Source organism: Molothrus aeneus, chromosome 3 (assembly GCF_037042795.1).
Source record: "Molothrus aeneus isolate 106 chromosome 3, BPBGC_Maene_1.0, whole genome shotgun sequence".
NCBI lineage: Eukaryota > Metazoa > Chordata > Aves > Passeriformes > Icteridae > Molothrus > Molothrus aeneus.
Genome location: NC_089648.1, coordinates 91,986,205 through 92,008,716, shown reverse-complemented (window position 1 = coordinate 92,008,716; position 22,512 = coordinate 91,986,205). Strand labels below are relative to the sequence as shown.

The window sequence follows — 22,512 nt, the reverse complement described above, 5'->3', positions numbered from 1 at the left end:
GTCTCTGCTTCAGAGCACTATGCAGAATTTATTACTGTTCTCTTGAATAGCAAAGGCTCACCCAAAGCACTTTGTAGAGCACTAGTATCAGTGAAAGCCCTGCTGATGCTCCTGTAGCCACCTGCCCCAAAATCAAATTGGTACTCCTAATGTGCCAGATTAGATATTCTGTCCCACCTCCTGACAGTGCAAATAGGCCCAGGCCTGGCTGGATAAGACCTTCTGTCTCAGGACCAGCAATGAACTTGTGGCTACCAAGTAGCCTAAGCTCATCCTCTCTAACTGTCCTTATTTTGGAAGCATCAGATTTGCAATTCACCTCTTTAGGCACAGGTGCAACAGAAAAAGCAAAATCACAAATATAATATCCCATAAGGTAATAGAAAATCACTTTCCCCCCCCCAGTCCCACTTTTTAGTTAGCCCAAATATTCCACAGATCTGGGAAAAATACTAAAGGTGTTTAAGCATTTCTCACTTCCCTTTTCTTACCTCAGCTGAGAGGCTTCAGTTCAAAGTTGTGAAGGGTCTCCCAAGTTCTCCTCCAGTGGTTTACATTTCTTCTGGATTACAGAACATGTATTCTACTCCCCCCAACACACTCACCGGTTCATTTCCTCTTTCAAAGAGAAAAATATTCCTTCTTAAAACTTCCTGTTTTCTCTGTCAGGTGAGCCCTGACACCTGACCACCCTCATCAGATGCTCCTCAGATACTTTTGTTTGATGACCACTCTCTTGGGGGTCAGAACTGTAAGGCCATTTTTTCCAGGACAGTAATAATGAACCTGAATATTGTACTAAAACTGTTAATCAAAATTTAATGATCCTTCCTTGTTGGAATGGAGGAATTTCTTCCATCACCTTTGATGGTTCAGAAGGAAAGCAAGAACAGATGTAATAGCCATATGGTCTAAACATCAAACAGAACCTACAACTGGGCAAAAACATCAACTCATACACAAATCGCCATCAAAAACTGTTGTGACCTACTTTTTACTGCAAAAGCTGGATTTTTTTTTGCAGTCAATCAAGTGCTGTTAAGACACTGCTACCACTAAAAAGCACTAAAACATGCAGACTGTCCAGCTACAGCAGCTGAGACCAGGGGTCCAGAGGACTACAGGGGATCAATGTGCCCATTTGTAAGGTCTACAGAGCCTTTTAAGACCTTGCAAAAGTTTCTTCCAGTGAGCAGAAAACTTTACTCCACAGCAGAAATGCTACTTACAGATGTTACAAGGACACAAAGGTTTCCTCCCACAATCAGAAGATTACCTGTGCTTTCACACATTTTATCTGTAATGGTACTTTTGCCAGTAACTCTAAAACTAGAAAGTGCGGCAAGAGAAAAGAATAAACTGTAGAGATGGACAGACATGAGAGGAAAAGAGAAATTATACCTGCAACACTGTTACCATCAGATCAATTTATTTTCACCTTCCTAATGCAGATACACCTTTTATTTTTGGTATGAGTCACCACAGTATTTGCTTTAGGAAGAGGCTGGTAACAGGATGTGAATATTTGTGAGCTTAAGAAAGGGCTGATAATAAAAAACAGCTTAGAAACTATACATTTGTAATTGAAACAGCAGGGCACATCAGTTCAGCACATCAGTTCAGTTCAATAGTTGGAATTTGTCAGTTGTTAATGAGCTGACTTCTAAACAAAACCAATAGTCCCCTTCTTAATACCTGCAGCAGATACATTATTGTTTTATGCCTTATAATCCTCAACCACAGGAAATAAAAATAAACAATCCACCTCAATGTCATCTTCAAGAGCAAAGCACCTGCTTCCAAACAGGCAACACCACCCACAGGTAGGACAAGACAAGTAACTACCCAGTCACAAACATGCACAGTGTTTACCCACAGCCCTCTCCTACCTCTTACACCACAGTATTCACCCCAAAAAGTCATTGCAGGAAAGCAACACAGAGTTAAATTCACTGTTGCTGGTTAAAATATTTCTGATATTCTGACCATCTGCAGGCAAAATGAGCCAGATAAGTTCTGTAGTACCACAATGAATGTAATTGGGATTGTAAGCAAGCAGGTGAACATGAGCTGCTATTCACTACTGGGCACCTGGTGAGAACTGTCCCACACCCTGGATCTGGATCTGTTGTCGCAGACATCTTTTCACTAAAAATCCTTTCTTTAGGATTTCTCCTTCTGAGAAGCTGAGAGGCCTCAGAGACAGAATGTAAACAATGGTTGTCTGCTGCTGTGGAATGCAACAGGTCCACCTGGGATTGGCCCATCTTGCATGTGTATAATTAATGGCCAATCAAGGACCGAGCTATCTCGGACAGAGTCTGAGAGAGCTGCCTTTGTTATCATTCTTTTCTTTTCTATTCTTAGCTTAGTTAGCATCTGAGAAAACCTGTCCTTCTTTTTCTTTTTAGTATACTGATAATGTAATATATGTATATCATAAAATAATAAATCAAGCCTTCTGATCATGGAGTCAACATTCTCGTCTCTTCCTTCACCTGAAAACCCCTGTGACCATGGTCACAATCTGTGACTAATTTTCTTTCTGAATGACGGGAGCAAAGAGAGTTACTGCATGATGAAGACACCAGCCTTTCTCTTCAGAAGAGCCACTGTGTTCAGAAAAATCTTGACTCAATACATCTTTAAATCATAAGAATTCTCTGTATTTTAGTGTGTTTTGAATCAGGCTCAGAGGGAGCATATCAGAGGGTGTTTGAAAATCTCTTGTTCTAGTAAGGAATGACCTTCAGCTTAAGGAATGACCTTCAGCTTATTTCCTGGAATACTGCTAAATTCTTCATTGCCTTTTTCATTTGTGCACACAGCACAACCAGTAAATAACATCACAAGTGAAGTTGCAACCAACTCCCCCTGATGCCTCAGGTTTTAGCCTTTGTATTTTTCAGATTCTGTACTGCTTTAGTGTGTAATTCTGAGCTTCATATTAGGGGATAGTAAGCTTCTTCACAGAGTAGGTAGACAAAACAATTCTTTCTCTAGCTGGAAGGACAAATGATCTACATTTCAGGCCCAAAAGCAATGCAGACTGAAGAGAGAAAAACAAGAAGGATGTAACTTCATAATGGGACTTCATGACCTGAAGCTATAATTGGACAATTAACTCCACTATGCAAATGGACCAGAACATATAAAAGTGTGAGACCCCATGACTGGTCATCCATTTTGTGACCATTTTGGGTTTATCTTGGGTGTAGCCCTGGTTGGGTTGTTGTCCTGCCCAAGGTGTATCCACTGAGGCCTTCTATTAAATACCTACTTTAACTTCATCTAGTCTCTGCTCCAAGTCAGCCTTCACAAGGCATCACCCCCAATAACAATAATATGATATAAGAAGTCAGAACTTTGTGTTAAAGATGATCTACACACAAGAAATTTACTCAACTCATTTAATAAAACCATTTTGTTAAAAAATTACTTAGTAATGATTGGAATTTTACATAGAAAATTCAGAAATTACAAAAGATGGCATCGTATAACAAATATAATCTGAATATATGAGAAGAGTGACACATTTGGTAGTAAGGTCCACAAAAACCTACACAAAAGGAGAGAGCAGCTGTTCCTGAGTTAATTGTGCTTTTTTTGATATTCTTCTGAGATAACATGGCAGCAGTGTAAGATACTCTTTCTAAGAGAATTAGTGCTAAGAATGTCTCTTCTACTCATTTCCTGACTGATATTACACATGCCTTCTCCTGGCACAGTTAAGAGGTTCTTAAAATGCCCAATAAAGAAAGTATCTGAGGCCTAAAAGAAATATTCCAAATGAAAAGCAATGTACTGTGAGCAGCCTACAGGTAAAAATACAAGTAAAAAAACCCCAAGCATCTCTCCTCTGCATCTCTCCTCTATACACATACCCATCTATGTAAATTATTTCTTCATAAGGCTTTACAATAAATCTGAAATATTTCAAATCTATACCTAATAAATATTACAAGAAAATAGTTTTTCAGTATTTACATATGAAACATATAAAACACGATCACTGTAAGACTACTTCTTCAACTTCATCTTCTAAAGAACCAAGGGTATTAATTCCTGGCTTGTTTGTAGTGTATTGCAGACGGTGTCTGTTTAGGCTTCTTCCTTCACCAAACAGCCCATTGTCTTCTTTGACTTTACTGTTTTTATCAACAAAAGGCTTATTACTAGAGCCCCAATCTATGTCCAAAGGTGGTGTATTGTTATTTTTAGAAAGAAGAATGGTACTGGCACTGCTTCCAAAGAGTTGTTCCATTAAATTGGACTTCTTTTCTTTCTTACTATCAAAATCTGCATTTTCCTTAACATTTTCTTCTAATTTGTCACTTTTCTGAGTAAGCCAACTTGGTCTCCCTGATCCCTTCCCAAAGGAAGGTACATAACTACCAAATGCTAACTCACCACTTAAATCTACAGTCCTTACGCTTCGCTGCTTCTGCCCTTGTGCTCTTGTGCCATCATCCTGGCTGTCCTTTACAGGAAATCCATTAGTAACTTTCCCAGGAATCTCAAAGAATGGATTCATTTTCTCTTTTTTCTCCAAGGAATCAGATTTTCTTGCTGTATTTATGAGTGGTGCTTGGGAAGTTGGTTTTGTGTTTGTTGTATTTTGAATTTCTCTATCAATTTCTTGCATTTTAGCAAGCAGGAACTCTCTTTTTCGCCGCTCTTCCAGCGTTTCAGTGCTTTCTCTCTCTACTTCAGATTTTTGAATTTCTGTCTCCATCTTTATTTTCTCTTCTTTATCCAATAAAAAGTTGCTTTCTTTTTTAATTTTGTCATATTCTTTCCTTTGCCACTCTGCAAAAAATTTTTGAACAATATTTAAAATGTTTTAATTTTAAAATACCCTTATAAGATTTTGAAAATAATGCAAGCACAAAAAGCCATTGAGTTTTTAACATGCTCTTCTATGTACAATAACATTTTTCTGCTACAAAAATAAATTCTTCAAAAATGGCAACTAAATCCACTCCTGGTTCTCTGATAAGATATAAAAGTTTACTGTCATCTTCCAAAGGACATTACCCATGCTTCAGAATTTTCAAAGCAATTTGATTTCAGCCAATTGCCTTCCCATTTCCTGAGTTTGAATGAAGATGAATACAACATTACTGATTTTAATAGTTCTGACTTGCAGAACTTTTTTACTTTATTTTTATTTTTCACCACTGCTGACAGTACTGGGATGTTTGTGTGGGTTCATTTTTTTTCCATAAAGGGAATAATTTCTGTGAAGTAATCAGGCCTCAAAGTCATAGGAGTCATCACCTGTTTCAAGCAGTGAATGATTTAAAATACCCTGCATCAGTTGCATACAGAAAAGACCTTTACATGAGTGTTCTGTGCTTCACTGCCTGGACTCAGAGTGACTGTGCACAGCTATGAAGGGACACCAAAGGTACAAAACAGCAACTTATGGACAGAACCTGGTAATGTTCATGTGTAGAAGAGGGAGGAAGCTTCTCAAATATTTCTCTCTTCAAAATATTTTTCCCCCAAGATAACAGATGTATATTTGGCCAAAACTTGAATGTGAGGGACTACTTGGTCCCTCCAACACAGTGGCATTCTCCTTTGAACACTTTACTCAAATTTCTGACTTAGGCTTTCACTAAGTTCCCTGTTACCAACTGTACTTTGGCTCAGGCTTTCAGAAACAATTGCTGTAGTTTAATTAATATATTTAACATAGAGATTTTTTTCAGTAGCAGATCATTATGCAAGTTAAGTCAAGAGCCATGTTTCTGTCTGTAAGGTGGGGGAAATACCAGCTTATTCCAAATGATGGGTAAGGTGGGTAAACCATCTTATTCAGAGACATAAAATCAGATTCTTAGCTTATGTAAGTCATGATAGAAGATTTTTCAAAGATTTTACTTCTGAACACAGCTATAGATTTTTAGAATTCCTCTCATATAGAATAAGTACTACTGTTCATTAGCTGCAATCACTGAAAGAGTTCTTTAACATGACAGGGTGCAGACCATCTAAAATACCTGAGATTGATTTGTCCATTTAAGTGATTAAGATGCTGTGAAAACTAAATGAATAAAAAAGCAGTATTAATATATAATGATACAAACTGACATTTCTCAAATAGCCACACCAAATGATCCAGATAACCAGACCTGAAAAGATAAACTAAAATTTCAAATTATATAAGGCAGTAGAAAGTACTGAAAAAAAGGGCTATATTAAGGAAAACATATTTGTTCTACTATAATAGCACAATAGTAAAAATAGTAACTCAAATCTCAATACTAAAAATCTACTTCCTACCTCAATAACATTTAGCAAGTGAGAGATAACATCAGCATTACCTTCTATGTCATTCTTGTTTTGTAAAGCACAATCTCTCAGACTCCAATACTTTTTTGTGGACAGCGTTTTTTGCTGCTGCATACTTAATCACAGCTGAGTACAGGGAATGGATTATTCTATATCCTGTATTTCTTTCTGATTCTTCTTTGCATAATATAACTGAAAATAATTTTCCACTGTAGTGATCTCTGCAAAATCATTTTGCTCTTTTCACCAGAAACCAGCAGCCTCACTTGATTAGTATTCTATGGTGCATTTTTCAGCCTTCAGCTGCCCATTTCCTTACCGTCAGGAAGTTTTGGAACCCTCTCCTCCAAGGACTGCATTTCCTGAAAATGTTTCAGTTTCTCTTCCCTCTCCCTGTCTTGTTCTTGTCTTAGGAGTTCTGCTTGTTCTTTCCATGCTTTGTCTTGAGTTTCTTTTTCCTGAAATAAATTAATAGAAAACTGAAGCTGATGGGGAAAAGCAGTCAATAAAATGAACCACTTAACAAAATCATAAGAACTTCTATGTCAGTTTGAAATCACATTCTTACTGCTAAACGTAAAATGAGTAAGTCACCTTAAACCAAACTAGCTTTGATGACTCAGGGGTTTGGTCCCAAAATATTATCACCTCTAGAATACTTTTATACACCTGAAACAAAATGAATAGACAATCAACTCTATTTTGTATTCCACCTTTCAGGGAAGTTGTAGCTCCAATGCCATAAAGCAAAATTATCACTCCCAGGGTGGTTCTCCTTAGAAACCAGACATTGTCTTCTTCAAGCAGTTTAATAGAAGGCCACATTTCACCATCATATTCTCTTAATAAGCAAGCAATTAGTTGCCCTCTACTTTTACAGTCTGACCTTTTAATTCAAATGAGTCAGTTGTAGATTCAGACAATTTCCTTTTGGTACTTAAATTTATGGAGTATTAAGTAACAAACAATCAAAGAGGAAGGTTTAATCTCAGATGACAATTTTAGCTAGTGACTACACATACATATGTAAAAAGCAAGAACCTGCAGAAATGATCTTAACAACAGCAGTTGTTAATCTGCTGTTAAAACAAAATCACTAACACAGAAAAGTAATGGCAATGAAGAGAAAGTCTGCATAGTCCAATACATGGGAGTTAACTTTGTATATTGTGCTTATTTTAGAACAAAAACTTATAGATTAAAAATACCTTTCTAAGAGAAATAGTTACTCCTTAATGAACAAAGAAAAGATGACTGATAGCCAAAAAACCTTCAAGTATTTTTCCTTCATGAACAAGGTTATCATTGTTATATTAAAAAATATAAACTACATAAGGAGATGGTGGCCAGGTATTTAAAATGCTTGACTTTAAGAACTGATGAAAGCCTAGACTACCCAAATCTAATTTACATTATTTAAAGCAATAGACATATAGAAAACACACAGCTGGACTCCATGAGCTGCACTTGTACCAACTGGGTGGTTCTGTAACTTACTCACCCAAGGATATACTGCAAGAATACATTAAACTGCATCCATAGTTACAGAAAGGGTTTGGGAAGAGAAAACATACAAATAAACTGCCATGAAAAAGCTTCAGGCCTAACAGAAAGCCAGCCAAGACCATCCTCAGACTTTTATTTCTGGAAAAAGGTCCTAACCTCATGTAATCAGAATTTGTAAAATTTGTACCAGAATCTGATTTGTCAGATATGTCATTCTGATTTGTAATACCTTACAAATCTCTGATTTTAGCCTAGGGTTAGCAATACACAAAAGTGTTAGCAATACTTCTAATTGGTACTATTTTGTACTAAAAAGGGAAATGGAAAAACAAAAAAAAAACCCCCAAGCATATTGACAAAGCTGGAAAGCCAGAAGTAGTACCAGCACTGTGACAATAAGAGAAGGTGTTAGATTTATGCATTGTGAAATAATTCTGGAAAGTAAAAGAAACCACAATTAAGACCAAATTGAAAACAGAGAGAAGGCAGCTATCACTGTTTAACAGATTCCTTAAATAAGCATTAGAAACAAAGAAAAAGGGTGAAAATGAAAATGAAGTCGTAAAAACTTCAAAGAAGTAACAGTGGCAGGAAAAAAAATAAATTGAGCTAATGGCTCTCAGTAAGACAAAGAATATGACAAACTCTCTAAAAAATGGAGTATATTTCTAGAAAGGTAGATCTTGTCTTAAAGAACAGAATGTTTTTGAAATTGTATTTTCTATATATTTACACATGTATATTACACATTTTCTAAAATATAAGCTCTGCATTTTACAATCTGATAGGTGAATTGGACTGGGTCTCAAATTTTTATGGAACTCACTATTTTAGGAAGAATTCCCTCTTTCTTGTTTGCTGCATCACCACAGGCAAGTTCTGATTCTGGAAGAAGTTCTGCTGGTGAGAAACATCCACTGGTCTGTACACTTTTTGTGAGCTGTAGTCCCTTTTTTATATTTTGGTTGTTGGCTGTAGAAAATACAAACTAATTAAATGGTGTTTTCACTTGAAAATATCTCACTATATACCTGTCTCTCATTTTTCATGATTTGCAGCAAACAAAAGACTGTACTGAAGTCAGTGGGCGTGGAAAGTATTGATGAATTTCACATAGTTGTTTTCAGCATCTGTAAAACCTAATCATAAAGAAATATGCATGCAAAAATTCTACTGAAAAAAAATAATTTAAACCCCACCTTAATGCTACTTATAGGGTCATTACAGTGCACTGAATATTAGTTAAAAACCCCCACAAAATATCTCACTCATCTTACTGCTTGTCACAGAATTCAACTCATAAAATTAAAATTCACTTACTTGAATCTTTGAAACACATATACTTATCTCTACGGAATGACATTTAAAAAAATCTGAACCTAAAATGGAATAATGGTAGAGCATCTATAATAAAACAAGCAGCAGACAAACTGTTTGAAATACTGGCATGAAATATTTAAAACAGTCCCATAAATTTCTGCTTCTTCTGACAAGTAGATTCTACTGATCCAGTGAAAACAGCCTCAGCACACACACAGATACACATATTTATGTAGGTAGGATAAGGTTTGAGACTGTCTTGTCACACCAGAAGAAATCACTGTACTGATACTTTTAGAAAGATTATGTTCTGGGACACATATACTCTGAGGAAAAAATAAGTGCAGTTCATCTGACAGACAATACATTTGAATTAGTAAAAAATAAATAAAACAGATCATGAAAATATTCTTAGCAGTGGAGATATGTATTTTTAAAGCCTCTCTCATTTATTGTCAAATAAATATCTATCATCTACTGGAGATTTTACTACCAACGTTCCCCTCCTCCTTTACTGAGGAAGTTCTGGTATGAAAGGAGTTAAAACTGCTGTTTGGTGAAGTTCAGTGTTTTGGCTCTGCTGTGTTAGGGAACAGACAAAAACCCAGAGCTCTGTAACCAGTGCTGTGTTGAAAGAAGTGTAAAAAGGTAAATGTGCTTGAACAAGCAGCATCAGGGTTGAGCACTGAGTGGCATGAAAGCTATAACCCAGCTGAGACATTTCAAAGTGATGCTAATCATTTTTCTGCTTTTATTGCTTTATACAAGTTACCTCTTTTTCTTTGTACAATATCCGTGTCTTTTCTAGGTGATGACTTCAACATACGATTAGCATATATATTTTTTGCTTCAAGTTCTCTTTCTTTTTCCTGTGAATGGAAGAGGTAGGTATAAGAACAAGTCACTAGTATTTTATTTACCAGTCACTAGAAAAGCTGTAAATTAAATTAAAAATAGATATGGTAAATAGAAACAGATAAACAATTGTTCCATCCACTCTTTCTGTTTTAAGGATAACAATCACATTCCTAACTCTGTTTATGCCATGAGAAAATAGACAACTTTCTCCCCCCACAAAAAACTCCTTAACAAAATATTATGAAGGAAAAAACCCTATCTCTGCAGTGAAAATAAAACTAAATGTCAGTGCTTCCATAAACATGAACAAGACTTACACCATGTGTATAGACTGCACAACTGAATTTTAAGTGTTGTGAAGAGTTAAACATTTCAAAGCAAGCAATGATACTTTTCACAGGGCATGTCAGCCTCAGTTAGCAGAGGCCCATTGCATCATACAGGTAGAGATACTTTTCTTTTAGCACATTTACTGAATAAAGTATAGAAATGAACAGCAAGTTATCAGAATTCATCTGACAATGACAAGGTTTTCAAACTGTAAACTCTCCACTAACAAATCTTAAAACTCTTACTATAAACATTTTAGAGCTACTAACATTACTGCTATTTGCTGGATAGCTGGGAACATGGTGAACTGGTTCATCTCCAACATATTGAGACCTGGAGTTTGAGGAAAATTCTCCCAGAAACAAAGTACTTTATATACTAAGAAGAACATAACAATATTTTAAGTACTTTTATTGAGAATTTGGACAACAATGATGATGGTGTGGGGTCTAAATAAACATTTGCACACATTTAGCAACACATGTGAATATCACAAATAAATTACATTAATCTTCATTCAAACCTACTTTAATGCAAGTATATTAGTAACAAAGCACTATTTACACCTGCAGATTTAATTTTAAATTCAAGCCTTCAAATCTATTTTTTCATAGATTTTGTGGTTTATTCTCAATGTTTGACCATGTATTTGATCTTGCTTTTCTTAACTAGTGCTAACAATAATGATTAACACAGAAGCATTCCTGTTATAAAAACTGTAGGGTCAGAGCACAGAACATTTCAATTTAATGCAGAAAAAGAACTCACATGTTGTATATAATTAAATACACATCAGAGAGTGCAGCTACTGGTTAACTATTCAAACCTGATTACAGATACTCTCGAAGATAAAATCCCAGAACATGGTTAGCAACTTCAATTCTTTTCACATTTTACCTTCAGCTTCTGATTTAGATGATTAAGCTCCTCTTGGAGAACTCTGTTTTCTTCTTGAGCCTCATACAACTTTTTTTTCTTTGAATGTAACTCCCGTTGAAAACTGCTACTATTTAATTCAAGATTTCTTTCCAGATCCTTCAATTAAAACAAAATAATATTTTTTAATAACTGAAGTAATTTTTATAGTCAAATTACTTATATAAAATTAAGTAAACCAGCGTCTTGAGTTTAGATATGGGCTCAACCATTGCTAACACTGAAATAATTTAAACCTTTAATCCTAACTTTGAGGGGGCAAAGCACCTGCAGATGCTGCAGCTCATCCTTTTGAGCATTCAGAGGTGATTTGAGGACATAATAGAAACTCACACTACTTTCTGCAAGGCTCTTGCCACAGTGATCTCTAGATCACCTCCAGATCTCTAAGACAAATCTCCTACTGATGGGTAAGAGAGAGAATCCTTCCCTGAGAGTGCAGCATTAGAAGGAAGAAAACAAGAAGGAATTTTTAACCTTTCTACTGAAAACTAGCTTGTGATTTTGATTTCATTTACACGCCCTCATCTTGTAATAGCTGTTTTAAGTGAAGCTGTGTTGATGAAAGTGGGAAAAAACTAGAAGAAAATCCCTTACTTTTTAAAGCATGATTCATTTTAACATGATCCAGTATATAAATGCTGAAATACCTAATCATAAAAGTACAGATGACAGATGGTGACACTACAGGATGAAGTGGTTTAACTAACTCAGCCATTTATATATTGGTACTGTGGGATTTATTTTATGAAAGCTTAGTTTCCAGCTTAATCCTTGGATTTCCAGATCTCTTATCTCTGTAATATAATTTAGGTTTAATTACTAATATAGACACCAAACCATCATCTCAATGGCATAACTTAAGCTAAGAATAGTATAAAATTTATATACAATATATAAAATATATCTATTATCAAAATAGTACAACTACCAACAGATTTAATAGTGTTAACACAATTTATGTAAAATGAGTCCATAAACATATTTACAGTGTATGTAAATGCATACATGCTTTTACATACACTGTAAATGTATGTAAAAGCATGTAAGCATTTACATATACTGTAAATATGTTTATGACATGTTTAGACATGTTTACAAAAATATAAACATTTTTGCTGGATGAAATTAAAATATATTGGACAAATTTCTTATAATAGATACCTATAAAAAGGTCTAAAGATATTTCAGTATTTAAAAAACATGATGTAATTTTGTCCAGCTGCGCTCTTAGATGTGCGGAATAGTGGACAATCAAACACTGTATGAATGCTCTTCAAAAATTGAAAAAGAATTATTACATAATTTTTTTTTTTTAGAATTTTAGTGTAAAGTTCCCTAAATACACAGAAAATTTTACAAACTCTTTCCTTCAAAAAGGAGAAACTAGATTGCATAAAGTTGTATTACATCTGCACCTACATCTGAAATGTTATTGCTAGGTATAAAAACATTTAAAAGCACAAATCCACTGGATATATTCTGACAAAATATGCTTAATTTGTAAAGAGAAATTTGAATGTACAATTATCTCATATGTAACTATATAATCACCTTAGAAATAATTTACTTGATTCTACTTATGGGTAAAACCAAAAAATACTGGTTTTTTATTTGCTCCACAGCTGTGTAAAATTACAAGTCATTGTGGAAAGAAATATCTGTACCAGAATTTCTTGCAAAAAGAAAGTCATCCCACCTTAATTCTTTTTTCCCTGTCTTCCAGTTTGCTCTCTGCTAAGGCTAGTTTCTTTGCCAGGTCATCTCTTTCAGCAAGGTGCTTATCTGCAGACAGTTTTTTCAGTTTCTGCAAGACAGTTTTTTTCCTGTACAGTTCATCTTCTGTATCTTTCAGCTGTCTCTCAGTTGCACGTTCCTTCTCCTGAGATTTTCGTAGGCGCTCCCTTAATATTCTAATCTCATTGTTGTGCCGAGCAAGGAGCTGAGAGATTTCGTTTTCTGTATCTTCAAACTTATTCAAGGCTTTCTCCTGCCTGTGCTGAAGCCTCTTCAGTGCCCTGTTTTCCTTCTGCAGCTCATCCAGTTTGATGTGGAGTTCAGTCAGTTCATTTCGGAGCTCATTGATTTTCAGCAGCCTAGCAGAAAGAACTCTTTTTGTAACAAGATCTATATCTTTTGCAGGAGAATCCCTAGTGAGGCTCTGAGAACGGAAACCCCACCGTGTCCCTCTTTTGCTTGGTGCATATTTGGAATCCAATTTCTTTGTGGCTGAGAGAGGAAAAATAAAAAGCGTGTTTACTATTAGACAATGCAGTTTGTCTATTCAGACGTCCTTGGAACCAAGCTCTGCTTGAAACAATCATACAATATCTAGCAGAGATGGCAGCTTTCAAACTAGACAATAAAAGGCATATATATGAGAGTTATGCTCCTTTTGATAGCTGAAAAATGGAGATTTATGTCTGTGATCTACTGTAGGAGGTAATATCTGCAGCCATTAATATAGGACCCTTGTAAAGTAATAATCTGCAAATCGTATCAGAAATAAGAGTCATATTTTGTTAATATTTGATATTGTTTATTAAAATGGTTTAGAAATACTATACTGTAAATGCATACAAAATTATCACATGCTTTTAAAATGGCAACAATTAGCTGAGCATTAACCAGTTATGTATTATGCCAGATGTAATTCTCCCAGACAAGTGCAGTAGTATTTTCAAATCCAGCTGCCATGCTTACAGACAAAACAGCAGATTTCAAAGGCTCAATGCAAAAAGCTTCCGAAGCAAAATGATAAATCCCATGAAAATTCAGTTCTCCCTGAGTAATTTATTCTTGTATCACAAGTTATTTTCCACACAGTATTCTCATTTGATTACTTGTATGCACTGCTTGCATTCCTATTTATTGCTATTATTATTATTGTCATCCCCACACATAAAAGCTGAACATTTTGTTTCTATCTTATGTGCCTATCATGCCAAGCTCAAAGAATGAATCATATAATCCACTAAAAATATCTCTTAAAACGACTGAATTAATAGAGTTAATTAATAGAGTGCATAATTCCTTAAGGTACATCAGTGTTTGAAAGAAGCAATTACAATCCAAGCAGCAGTTTGTAATTCTGGGTTGAAAGCTGGGATACAGCACTAGTCCAGTTACATGTACACGGACAGTGTGTGTGACAGCAAATTCTTCCTCCTACCTTTGCCACTCACCATGTTTCTATTCTACTGAGAATACTTGTTAGCAAAAATAATGGCTTAAAAATACCTTCTTATAATTTCCTCTAGACATTTTGCAAATATATTCATTTTCTGCTCGGTGCTCATTTTTTTCCACAGCTTGGGCAAACAAAAGAAGGTGTGTTTTTTCCTTTACAAAGAACACTTATGTCACATTCAAGTATGAAAAGATTATCTAATACATGCACTGCAGGAATGATGCCACTCCTATCACCAACTAAGGGAGTTCCCATTAACCCTAGACTTGCAGTCCCTGTAAGAATTTCTCCTTATTTAGGGCACACATAAAATTCCACAACCAATATTTTACTTTTGATCATAGAGTTACACTGGGGAATAGTGGATTTCAAGACAATGTAATACGACATTCACAGTACCTTCATGTAATAATTATATTCAATTCTGGCTATGTAAACAAAGAACTGGTCACACATTTGCCCCCTCCAAATTAAACAGCATGTTGGAACTGCTGCTTTTGGTTCCCCGACAGTCAACCCATAACTACCATGGAGGAGATGCCACTTCTGAATGCAGAGATGCTCAGCAAAACACCAGTTGCAGCAGGATACCCACACTGTTAAGGATCAGTAGAGATACATTCCCTGAGCAAATTAAACACTTAAGGTCAGACCTTTTGGCACAGCCTAGATCATAACACAGACCAAATGATTCACACACTATCAAGCATTTATCAGTGAGCAAAAACATCTGCCCAAGAAAGGTAGGACACGCTATGACTTCACTGAAAAATGTATACAATTATTTAGAAGAAGCTGTCAAAGTGTGGCAGAAAGCCTTTACAGCCCTACTTCAGCCCAGGGCCTGCATAACCATGCTACTCTTCTTTGCAGAGATGTTCACCTCCCAACAAACAATCAAAAAAGCAGCCTATGTCTGTGAGGGAGCTCAAAGTGGAGTTGTGTCATCTCAAATTGGAAATATTTTACCCTCAGAGAAGCAGCAGGAAAAGCTTTCTTTTGAATCTCCATCTGAACCTAATTTTCACCAAAAACGTTTTCTTTTTTTTTTGCCACATTAGCAGTCTTTTGTTTATTTAAAGTCGCAGTATTATCCTGTAAAGCTGAGTCAACTAGACTTCCATAAGACAGGTATCTGTAGGTTATTTGGTCAGGGAAATTTTAACAACTGTCTCCTTTTTACAGACTGCACAGCAAGGACACGCCTTGGGTTTTTGGCCTTGAGCTTTTTGTCAGTGACAAAAAGAAAACACCAGCATGATTCAACAGAAGGCTAGTATAAAAGCCATATTCACTTGCTTAGAAAATTATGAAGAATTTTGAAAATTGCCAAAATTTCTCCTTATGCAGGAGAGGGTTAATTTCAATTTTCAATGGAGCAGCTACTGTCTACCTGCCATCTGTAGTATAATTCACATGAACTGTACTTGTAGATGCTCGTAATGCTAGTTTCTCTATTTTGAGTTTTCAAAGATAATTAACTCTTTGGAACAGTTACAAAGCAGCAATTTCTGCTACCTACCTACCTTGGTAGTGCAACAGGCTGTTTGAAGTCTGTGTTTTGTGATGTCTTTTTTCTTGGTTTGTAGATGGAGAGCTTAGTGCTGGCGACTGGCTGGATGAACGAGATGCATTCCCTTCATCTGAATAATAGGAGTCACTATTTTTATCCTCTTCTGATTTCCTCTCCTGCTCAGAATCTGGGCTCCTTACTCTTTCTCCCATTTTTCAGGTTTAACGGCGTTCCAGGATTTTCTCAAAGACTGCTCATTTTGGCACAAAGGATCTTTTAGTTGTCACAATGGCAGCAGTTTGATTATTTCCTCCGGTTTATCATCTCCATCTCCAAGCACGAGATCTCTGCAGTTCAGTTCAGCAAGCAGTAGCTATCATTCAGAATGCATTTTTCTGCAACAATTTAGAGAGAGGAAAAAAACCAGTGAGAATGGTTTTGGTTTTAAGAAAGAAAGAAAAGTAAAAAAGCTGTAAAATTATTCATGACTCCTATAACCTTACGACACACACTGTGCTACCTATTGTTTATATTAGTAATTATATTTACATTAATTATTTATATTAAACGTGACAGGCATCACTCTAGGAATGCTACTAGCATTACATTCAATAGTCTGAGGTATTTCAATCCCAAAAGAGAAATCAAAATATTAACACAGCTAAATCCAGAATAAGAAACTACTCCCAAGTTAGAGAAGGAAAAAGAATAATTTGAAAAACAAAAGAGAACACAAGTGAAAGTTTGTTGATATTCAGGAAACTAATTTAGACATGTTTTAAAACTTTTTAACCAAATGAATTAACAACTTATTTGTGTGACTTGAATTGAGATATTTGTAAAATTTGAGTAAATCTTCCATTTCTCAATTTTTGACATTCCAACAATGTTAAATAATGGGCTTGAATATCAATTGCCCCATTTGTCTGGAAAACATCCAGTCCCTAACCCCTAATGAGACTGCACTATCTATCCCAATCTTCACCCTGAAAAGTACTCCCATACCCTACAACATCTGGTGCTTCATGCCTTCAAGGATTGGCCAGAGCAAACACATTTGTGTCATGTGTATTTATATATTTACATCTATATTTATACGTTTTTTGTATCTGATAAGAGAGACCACAACACCAGTACATGATAAACATTACATCTGAAGCAGATATAAAATAAGAAGGGCTATTCCTGCAGCCTGATGCAAACTGAAAAATCCCACATCTCAAGGTAAAATCATCCCATTTTGTATTTGGAGACACTTCCTGAGAATGTAATGGAGCAAATATATTCTAAATTTTCTTCACCTTCAAAGAAGGTCAAAAGAATTTTCTCAATAGTTTAGATGTGTTTTACTGACTATGCTCGGCTTCCCTTGTCTTTTGGCTCTCTCACCACTCTTGGCAGCTTTCAAGCTTAATTTCACCATCTCTTTCTTTTGAGATATCATGCCTCTAGTGGGTGAATAAATAGGGTCTGCATCAGAGCCCATCAGTTCCACCTGTTGAATGACAAAACCTCCTAGCTGATTTCTAAATGGCAAAGCAAATTACACACCAAAAAATTGAGCTGCTTTCAGTCAAAACTGTTCTATGCTGCAGGACATTCAACATACCTGTAAATGAGCTGTAAATTTTTCACTTTATTTTTATATCCCAAATAAAATAAACTTGGCCTTCTTCTCAGCCTTCACTGCCTACACATGCATTATTGCAGAGCCAAGCAGAACAGAAATGTCAGCTGCCAAGACAGTTTTCATTACAAATTCAAGCTTTCTGGCTCAGTTCAGTGTTAGCACAACTCTGTCTCTAGTGACTGGAATCCATTTGGCCTCATAATCTATACAGAAGGAATCAGAGGAATAAATATCCCATCAGGTTTCTAAATTAGGAAGATGGTTGGAAATGAATACTGAATTACCTGGAAAAGAGTATTTTTTGTTACTTAGGAAGTAACTTTCCAAAATAATGTTTTTAAAACACCCAAATATTTTCAAAGTGATCCAAAAAAATTAGATGCCAAAAACTTATGTCAAAAGAATCTGAGAAAAACTAAAATTTCACTGCAAAGCCTAGAAAGTTAAATAAGCTATGCTTGAGATCACCTGTCCTAGAGATTGCTAAACACATGCTGAAAGGTATCATTATTGTGAACATTCAAATAATCAGGAATGATTTTTCTTTTTCCTTACAAGATAGTGGAGTTATTAAAATTTCAAAAGGACATACCTAATCATAACTATAACTAAGATCATGTAAGAATATTAGAACATGTCGGGGTGCTTCCCTACTCCCAAACACTTCCTTGCCTAACTCCTGGCCCCACAAACACCTGTGCAGAATGGATATGATTTTGCTCCTTGAAGAGCAAAACAAGCCTGAATAGGCAGCATTTTGGGTACAATCTGTTCTCTAGAGGATGCACAGGCAAGACTGCATCAGGTGTGGTTCCACAGGACAGAATTTCAGGGAATGCAAAAAAATATAAACAAATATATTTATATTAAAGTACTAAAATAAAATGAGATATAAAAATAGTACTCTGGAGGCACAGACCTCATATTCATACATTTAAGGAAAGCATAAATGCCTACAGTCATGTCTAATTATATATATAAAACAAGAGCCCTCACTTCCACGTACCAAATTAAAGCTGATCAGTTATTTTATAGCCTCACAAGAGTTCACTGAAGAGGCAATAATCTTTTTGAAGAATGCTTTTCATAACTCAGTATATTTAAAACAAACAAATTCTAAGAACTGGAGGATTAGAATTATCCACCACTTCTGTACTGGATATTCCCCACTCCTGAGAATATTTTGCTAAGTATCATTTTGACAGACAGTGATATAAATGAACAAGAATTTTCTATGCATTTTGCAAGTACTTGAAAAGTAATGGAATGAAAACAAATTGAAAAAGGTAAAACAAAGAAAGCCCTCTTGAGGAATACCCAAAAACATCTCTTGGATCTTCAAATGGTTTTCAGTTCCATAAACTGCTAATATTATCATATTTTCCATACAATACAAAAAAACCTTAATCTGTCAAGTCTTGCCAAATTAATTTTCCAACACTTTATAATACAATTTGATTAACAAAAGAATGCACAGTTTATTTTAAGAACAAAAGAGTAACTAGGATATTTGAGTTTCACTTCAGTGAGCCTAAGGACTGTTTAATTAAGAAATGTTTTGGTTCCCTGACTTTCCAATTGTTACAAACTAGTTTGAGTTGATTATAAAGAGAGTTTAACTCATGTGAATAAGATCACAAAGATATCTATTTTCCACTGTAGGTTTAATAAGTTGTGATGAGTGAAACATTATGGATTAGCAGTGGGTCTACTAAGCTCCACCACCACCACCAAAATCCCAATCCTGTCCCCTCAAAAGCTCAAGGCATGCTTTTAAAAGCCTAACGAATTGAGATCACATCAATACAGAGTGGCTGAAGGAAATCTGGAACTTGCATGAACTTTAGAAAGGGTTTTGTTTCCATGATTTCATACTCCTTCATTTCTGCTACTTCTGTCTATTGCTATGATTTACATATTTTGTATCAAAACCATGTTCATCATTACAAAAAACAATCAAGCACCAGGTCACTGCAAAGGACATGACAGACAAAACGGAGAACAAAAAACAACTGCAACAGTGACAGGAGATTCCCTATTACTCCTAAGTAAATCACACAAACAGAAATTGAACTGTGGGATTACAGGTATTATGCAATAGAAAGCAAGGAAAATTACTCAGCAATTCTTCCCATGCAGTGCATCTAAAGCTTAGTCCTGTAGTGCAAGAATCATAGAACTTTGAGTGTCCTTTGCCCCTCACAGACCAGGGGAAGCTCAGTGCTTTTGCTAGTCACCGAATGGCACTTCCCCGCACAAACACTGACCTCTAATGGCCCGCTCCGTTCTTCCACCTGCTCTGAGACAGGGACACTGCAAGAAAGCCAGCTGCAGACAAGTACAAAAGCATCAATCCAAGTCATTGAAGTGCTGAACTTAAGAATAATTTCAAAAGAAATTTGTCTCCCTCCTCTCCCTGCATCCATCTTCTTCATATCCAAATACTTTAGGTTTTACAGAAGAGAGCCAAGCAAAATTATTTACTTTTATGACATCAAAACATACTGAGTGATGAGCCTTAGTGAGGACTAAGTAAAACTTCATTAGGTACTGCAGCTGCTGGCTTAACTGTATGCAGTTTTTCTAGGTTTACTAGCTTTTAACAAAATCACAGAATCAATTAGGTTGGAAAAGACCTCAGATATCATCAAGTCCAACCTATGACTGGACATCAGCATGTCAACTAATTCAGGGCACAAAGTGCCACATCCAGTCTTTCCTTAAACAATTCGAGGGATGATGACTTTACCACCCTGAATAGCCCATTCCTATGTTTAATCACCCTTTCTGTGAAGAAATTGTTCATAATGTCCAACAAAATCTCCCCTGGAACAGTTTAAGATTGTTGCCTTGTCCTGCATTTTGGTGAATTAAAACGCTCTATGATTTTAAAAGCCTATGTTACATTTACCTGGCTCTGCCCCAGTAAGCCGCAACGCTACTTGTGTCAGATCTCAAAATGAAGAAGCTGCTCTAAGTCCCAGGTCAAAAATGAGGAAATGGCACTTCAAACGGAGCACATGCAGGCCAGTCCTAAATGGAGGAGCAGAGATTATGTTTCTAAATCAGACTGCATCACGTTAGCCCGTGCCGTCGCTCACACTCCCACCCCCAGCCCGGTGCGTGCGGACTTACCCAGCTCAGCCCAGCCAGCCCTGAGGGCAGCCCTCCGCTTCCCGAAGCTTTCCTTCACTCAGCCGAGACGCTCTTGAAGAACACATTGAATGTTATTTTCAAGCAGCACTTCGCGATGGCAAATTTTAAATGCAATCACCGAAACCGACATACACTAAACGACATCGGAGGAAAGGAACTGAACACCAGCGGCCCGAGACCTTTCGGAGGCCAACCCCAGGCCTAGGCCCGGGCTCGTTCCCAGCCCCCACAGCCCCCAGGAAAAAGGCGGCCCCGCGGCAGTCCTGTTTGCCCCCCGTGGCGCTCCCTTCGCCCCGCGATGTCCGCGATGTGCCCGCCGCCCCCGGCCCGTCTCGGCGGTACCTGCCCGGCCCCTCGGCCCGCCCGGAGGACGCGCCGGCGGTTGCCGCGTTACGCTTAAAGGGGCCGCGCGGCGGCCATTGACAGCGGCTGCCCGGCAACCGGCGGCGGGGCGGGCTCTCCTCGTCAGCCATTGGCTGTCCGCCCTGCCAGCTTGGCGGCAGCCGCTCTTTCCATTGGCGGGAGGCCGAGCCCTGGCTGCTGATTGGTTGAGACTCTGCTAAAGAGGCGGGAATATGGAGGGGCTGAACCCTGCGGCGCTGCCTTTCTTCGCTGCTGTGCCCCGGCAGCGCCTGCAGGGGGCGCTGCGGGCCGGGCCCGGGGCCAGGTGAGCTCCGCCGAGCAGCGGCCGAGGGGAGACAGGGCCGCCTCCTCGGGGCTGTGCCCCCAGAGCGGCGGGCCCCGAAACCCCGCCCTGGCCTGCCCTCACCATCTTGGTTCTGTTGGGCGCCTCTGTGCCATCGAAGGAAAGCAGCCCATGGAAAAGCACGGGGGGTGCTGGTTGATAGCCGGGTAAACATGAGCCAGAGTGTGCCCAGGTGGCCGAGAGGCACCTGGCCTGTATCAGTAATAGTGTGGCCAGCAGGACCAGGGCAGTGATTGTGAGCACTCAGCACTGGTGAGGCCACACCTTGGTGCTGTGTCCAGTTCTGGGTCCCTCACTACAAGAAGGACATCGAACTGCTGGAGTAGTCCAGAGAAGGGCATTGAAGCTGGTGAAGGGTCTCGAGCACAGCTGAGGGAGCTGAAGATGTTTCGCCTGGAAAGGAGGGGTCTCAGGGGAGGCTTTTTGGCTCTCTACAACTCCCTGGAAGGTGGTTGTAGCCAGGTGGGGGTCAGCCTTTCCTTCCACGCGGGTAATGACAGAACAAGATGACATAGCTTCCTTCAAGCTGCTCCAGGGGAGCTTTAGGTTGGACATTAGGAGGCATTTCTTCACAGAAAGGGAGACTGGACATTGGAATGGGCTGCCTAGGGAAGTGGTAGAGGCACCATCCCTGGGGTGTTTAAGGACAGACTGGATGTGGCACTTAGTGCCATGGTCTAATTAACATGGTGTTGTTCGGTCATAGGTTGGACTTGATGATCTCAGAGGTCTTTCCCAACCTAATTATATCTGTGATTTTGTTCAGAGAGCTGCCCAGGAGCACAAGGGTAGCAGAGCAGCCTATCACAGTGCTGAGACCCATTGTGTCCCCTCCGGGCAGTGGGACCAAGGAAGCCTTTGGGGAGCCTTGGGCACGTTCTGGCATTGCCAGTTTGAACACAAGGCTTTGGGTCAGGGTGGCACCTGGGGATAATGACAGGTCAGGGATGAGAGCAAAAGGGGGGAGCAGGAATGGATTGTACTGACAAAAGGATGAAAATATTCCAAAAAGCTGGCAAAAAGGCTTGGATTCAAAGGCAGGCCCAATGTAATGAGGCTGTTGTGGT

General features: G+C 37.8%; 1 protein-coding gene across 2 annotated transcripts; it reads right to left on the bottom strand.

Annotated features, from left to right (window-relative positions):
• Nucleotides 1-3,396: 3,396 nt before the first annotated feature.
• Nucleotides 3,397-21,154, bottom strand: LCA5 (lebercilin LCA5). Of its 2 annotated transcripts, XM_066545900.1 has the most exons (11): nt 21,082-21,154; nt 20,719-20,790; nt 20,495-20,616; nt 19,851-19,911; nt 15,967-16,348; nt 12,950-13,479; nt 11,212-11,349; nt 9,899-9,995; nt 8,633-8,778; nt 6,620-6,758; nt 3,397-4,809 (listed from the first exon to the last, which is right to left on the bottom strand). In XM_066545900.1, exons 5-11 carry the CDS (start codon nt 16,163-16,165, stop codon nt 4,010-4,012), a joined length of 2,049 nt encoding a protein of 682 aa, XP_066401997.1. In that variant the 5' UTR covers nt 16,166-16,348; nt 19,851-19,911; nt 20,495-20,616; nt 20,719-20,790; nt 21,082-21,154; the 3' UTR covers nt 3,397-4,009. The 2 variants fall into 2 exon arrangements, with proteins under 2 accessions (XP_066401997.1, XP_066401998.1); XM_066545901.1 differs by lacking the exon at nt 21,082-21,154 and having other exon boundaries at nt 20,719-20,827.
• Nucleotides 21,155-22,512: the final 1,358 nt, after the last annotated feature.